This window comes from Nansenia antarctica (genome assembly GCF_963989245.1).
Source record: "Nansenia antarctica genome assembly, chromosome: 4".
Taxonomy (NCBI): Eukaryota; Metazoa; Chordata; class Actinopteri; order Argentiniformes; family Microstomatidae; genus Nansenia; species Nansenia antarctica.
In genome coordinates this window covers 73,509,469-73,514,468 of record NC_137689.1, presented here as the reverse complement: position 1 = coordinate 73,514,468, position 5,000 = coordinate 73,509,469, and the positions used below count along the sequence as shown (strand labels likewise).

The 5,000-nt window shown below is 50.6% G+C and overlaps 1 protein-coding gene across 2 annotated transcripts in view; it reads right to left on the bottom strand.

Annotated features, from left to right (window-relative positions):
• Positions 1 to 5,000, bottom strand: part of dpysl2b (dihydropyrimidinase like 2b) — a gene marked incomplete at its 3' end in the record, with an annotated part of 15,870 nt that overhangs the window by 5,450 nt on the left and 5,420 nt on the right. For both annotated transcript variants that reach the window (XM_080530084.1, XM_080530083.1), the window contains exons 6-9: positions 2,587 to 2,655; positions 2,002 to 2,122; positions 1,227 to 1,383; positions 459 to 600 (exon numbers count right to left, since the gene is read on the bottom strand). In XM_080530084.1, the coding sequence (XP_080386210.1) occupies positions 459 to 600; positions 1,227 to 1,383; positions 2,002 to 2,122; positions 2,587 to 2,655 (489 nt within the window). The remainder of the gene's footprint in view (positions 1 to 458; positions 601 to 1,226; positions 1,384 to 2,001; positions 2,123 to 2,586; positions 2,656 to 5,000) is intronic.

Genomic DNA, 5,000 nt, shown 5'->3' with positions numbered 1-5,000 from the left:
TCCCAGACCAGGGACAGACCAGGGACAGACCAGGGGACAGACCAGGGACAGACCAGGGGACAGACCAAGGACAGACCAGGGGACAGACCAGGGACAGACCAGGGACAGACCAGAGACAGACCAGGGACAGTCTCTCTCTACTCACCACATACTTGTCCCAGACCAGGGACAGACCAGGGACAGACCAGGGACAGACCAGGGACCGACCAGGGACAGTCTCTCTCTACTCACCACACACTTGTCCCAGACCAGGGACAGACCAGGGACAGACCAGGGACAGACCAGGGACAGACCAGGGACAGGCCAGGGACAGACCAGGGACAGACCAGGGACAGGCCAGGGACAGGCCAGGGACAGGCCAGGGACAGGCCAGGGACAGACCAGGGACAGACCAGGGACAGGCCAGGGACAGACCAGGGACAGACCAGGGACAGACCAGGGACAGTCTCTCTACTCACCACACACTTGTCCCAGACCAGGGACATCCTCTCCTCCGTGCCGTTGGTGCCCTCGGGGATGAGGGTGAAGTCGTCCTTGCCCACGGCGCGCTGGGCGGTGTTGAAGGTGCAGTGGGCGCTGCCCGTCACCTGCAGGTCCCCACTGAGGAGGAGGAGGAGGAGGTGGAGGAGGAGGAGGAGGAAGAGGAGGAGGAGGGGGAGGGGGAGGAGGAGGAAGTGGAGGAGGAGGAGGTGGAGGAGGAGGAGGAAGAGGAGGAGGTGGAGGGGGAGGGGGGGGAAGAGGAGGAGGAGGAGGAGGAGGTGGAGGAGGAGGGGTGGGGGAGGAGGAGGAAGTGGAGGAGGAGGAGGAGGTGGAGGAGGAAGAGGAGGAGGTGGAGGGGGAGGGGGGGGAGGGGGAGGGGGAAGAGGAGGAGGGAGAGGAGGAGGAGGAGGAACAGGAAGAGGTGGAGGAGGAGGAGAAGGAGGGGAACGAGGGATGAGTTAGAGGAAGAGGCAACAATAATACTAATAATAATAATACATTTGATTTAAAAGCTGATTTCTCAAACTATACAGAAAGAAAGAAAAAGGGGAGAAGCAGGACAATAAATAAATAAATATACACGGTAAATGTATTGATCCTGCACATACACACACATATCATTCGGTGTTTCGTATCGTTATCATGATAATCGCTTGAACTGTAACAATATGGATTTATGATCGTATTGCATCATGTCATCATGATATCTCTTGGTGTGGCGCGTTATTGATATTGGTGGTGGTTACCATGACAGCAGGGAGTTGAGGTAGTCGGGCGTGGTGGGGTCGGGGCTGAGGGGGGGGGAGGTGACGTAGGCGGCCGCCTTGGCCCAGTTCTTGCTCCAGTAGTGCGAGCCGTCCGTGCCCAGGCTGGCTGTGATTGGCTCCCCGTAGACCACGGTGCCTGCAAAGCCAATCACGTTTCAAGGCCCCTTAGGTCCACATGTCACCTCCTACTGGCCGACGGCCGTGTCATCAACACCATGCCCCGCCCTCTCCTTCCTGTCTCAATCCACGTTCACCATCTTTTCACTTTTCTGTCGATGGATTTACATTCACATTTCTTTTTACCCTTTTTTACCATTTTAGCAGACGCTTTTGTATCCAAAGCGACTTAAAACCATATGGACAAAAGTATTGGGACACCCGAACATCACACCCATAGGTTATGTGCTTGTTGAACTTCTCATTCCCAAAACCATGGGTGTTAATATGGAGTTGGTCCCACCGTTGCTGCTATAACAGCCTCCACTCACTTTCTACTAGGATTTTAGAACATGGTTGCGGGGATTTGCTCCATTCAGCCACAAGAGCATTAATGAGCATTAATTAATGAATTAATCATTAGAGAATACAGGGAGTAACTCAGGGCTAAGGAAGCCTTACTCCAGGGCACACTAGTGGTGGTGTTCCCAGGTGGGGTTTGAACTCCCTATCCCCTAGGCCCCCCACTACTCCTCATTTCACCCTCTAGGCCTCCACCACCACGACAGTGTTGCCGTAGCGACGGCCTCTCTCTCACCCTTCTTCCTGGCCTGGGCGATGACATCGGCGGCGCTCTTGCTCATCACCTTGGTGATGTAGAGGGGACAGTTGGTCTGGTTGGCCACCGTGACCGAGCGGTTCACAGCCTCCGCCTCCACCTGGGGTCAGAGGTCAGACAGGGGGTCATACAGGGGTCATACAGGGAGTCATACAGGGGTCAGAGACAGACAGGGTCCTACAGGGGTCATACAGGGGTCATACAGGGGTCAGAGACAGACAGGGTCATACAGGGGACATACAGGGGTCAGAGACAGATGGAGTCATACAGGGGTCATACAGGGGGGGGGGTCATACAGGGGTCATTGAGAGGTCATACGGGGGTCATACAGGGGTCATACAGGGGTCATACAGGGGTCATAGAGAGGTCATACAAGGGTAATACAGGGGTCATACAGGGGTTATACAGGGGTCATACAGGGGTCATATAGGGGGTCATACAGGGGTCACTTGGACAAGACACTTGAAAGGGTGAAGGGGGGAGAGAGGGGAGGGTGGAGAAGGGGGAGGAGGCAGGGGAGGGTGTAGAGGGGGGAGGAGGGTGGATGGGGGGGATGTCCAGTACCTCCTCAGGGCGGCTGATGGCGTGTCCCTCTGGTCCAGTGATGCCCTGCTCCAGGGTACGACGCTGCTCCTGTATGGAGGAAGAGTGGAGAGAGAGTGGGGGGGGGGGGATAGAGAGAGAGAGAGAGAGAGAGAGAGAGAGAGAGAGAGAGAGAGAGAGAGAGAGAGAGGGGGAGAGAGTGGGGGGGGGAGATAGAGAGAGAGAGGGGGAGAGAGAGAGAGGGAGATGGAGAGGGAGAGGGAGAGAGAGAGAGACAGAGAGAGAGAGAGAGAGACAGACAGAAAGTGCGTGAGAGAGAGAGAGAGAGAGAGAGAGAGAGAGAGAGACAGACAGAGGGAGAGAGAGGGGGGCTGGGGTTATATATCTATAGAATATTCTAGTAGGATAGTCATATAGACCAGGAGAGGCTAAGGGAAGCAGAACTTCTACCTCCACCAGCCTCCACTGACAAAGGCAAAGATACTGTAAGTTATTACGATGAACAGCTGCTAGCTCATATTCCCTAACGGCTGGCCTTGAGGATGTGGACAAATATCAATTGAATCCACTGTAGTACGACTGGTACTACTATGACTTTACGACTTTATTATGACTTTACTTTATTATTGTGATCTTGTATTGATGCTGCAATGTTAATGTTGAGGACCAAAGCCAAAGAACTTTACTCCTGTGTACATCGCTGCACGTTGGGATGTAATAAAAGTGATTCTGATCTGATCTATAATTAAGCAATTATCACACGAGAGGGAGTGTGTTATACTGAATATCAGCACGGCTGTGATTCGGTCGAAGGTACGAGGCCGCAGGCCTACTGATATTCAGTATAACAGCACGACCTCGAGTGTGATATTGCTTTTATACAACAGTTCTACAGCGCCATTTATTAGTCAACAGTAATAAGCGACAACAGATTATGTTTGTTTATTTAATTATAAAATAAAATAAAAAATGTTCCGCAACTGAACTTCAAATGGACTGTTGCCTAGTAACCTGAACACAAACATGTACCAGTGTTTCCTCCAGGAATTTTTACAATGGTGGCGGGTAGCGTTGAGCCGCGCGCAGCGCGCGCCCGCGTTTTTTTTCGCGCGCACGCGCATGAAACGCGCACGCGCGCTCAAAACAACGACGTAATTTCAGCCAAAACTCGAGGATGGCCAAAAAAAATAAAATGTTTTCCCGTACGTCTCTTATTGTCTGTGTCTGCATGTTTTTCCAGCATGTAATTCCGTTGTCAATAAAAAATTCGTCTCCCCTTCTTTTCATTATCATTATGGAGGCTTTATGGTTGTTGTAACTATTATGGGAAGCGGTTGACACAGTAGCCGCTTTTCGTGTACGCTGCAGTGGATCCCTTCACAACGCAGAAGAAAGAGGAGAGAGAAAACATTGTCAATGTGCAGGGAAGAATTGTATCAGCAGGGTTCAACAGTAACGCTTGCCTGGGGCAAGTAAAAAAATTCGCCGGGTTTGTTTGCGCGAGCCCGAAGACGCTGCTGGATCCTGGATCTGTTTACCTGTGTGCAGGAAGAAAAACAGACGGAGCAGGCGCCAGACCAGACTAGATGATTGTGGAGTGAAGAGATTATTAAAGCGTACGCGATGCGACGGGTGATCGACAAGCACGTACACTTTCATAATATCTTCACTCCACGATCATCTAGTCTGGTCTGGCGCCTGCTCCGTGTTCTTCCTGCACACCGATGCACAGATCCAGGATCCAGCACCGTCGTCGCGCATATTGTAACATTTGAAGTAGTTTGTAGACTACACGCAGCCTAGATGTATTCGACCAATCACAAAACAGTTTTGCAAGCACGTCGCTTCGCGCTTGTGGGTGTGTCTAGCGATGTGAAGGTCTGAAAGCGGCCTAAATCTTTTTTGTTTTTTTTGTGAGAAATCTGAATGGTGGCGGAGGAAATTCCATCGTGGCGGTCCGCCACGATGAAATGCATGTAGAGGAAACACTGATGTACAGTAGTCTAATTAACGGTCATTTAGTAGAACATCTGTGCGGCGGGAGTGATACATATAGTTAAAAGTCCCAGTGCTGTTATACTGTATATCAGCACTCACGGAATGCCTCTTGTCCAATCAAATTACTTGGTCGGAACTACTGTTGTATAACAGACAATGTCCTTCGCCCTGATGAATATTCATTAGCAGCTGTTCACCATTACAAAGTACAGTTGTCATGGGGACCACAGAGAGGTAGAAGTCAAACTAACTAATTATACGTCTTACATAATATATGCTACATACCTCAAGACCTGATGCCCTTGTTCTGTACATATCATACTGTACGTATCATATCATACTGTGCATATCAAATTCATATTCATATCATATATTCACTTTTATATTCACTTATTTATACTCACTGTAATACCTTAGACAGTTTACATGATCTACTA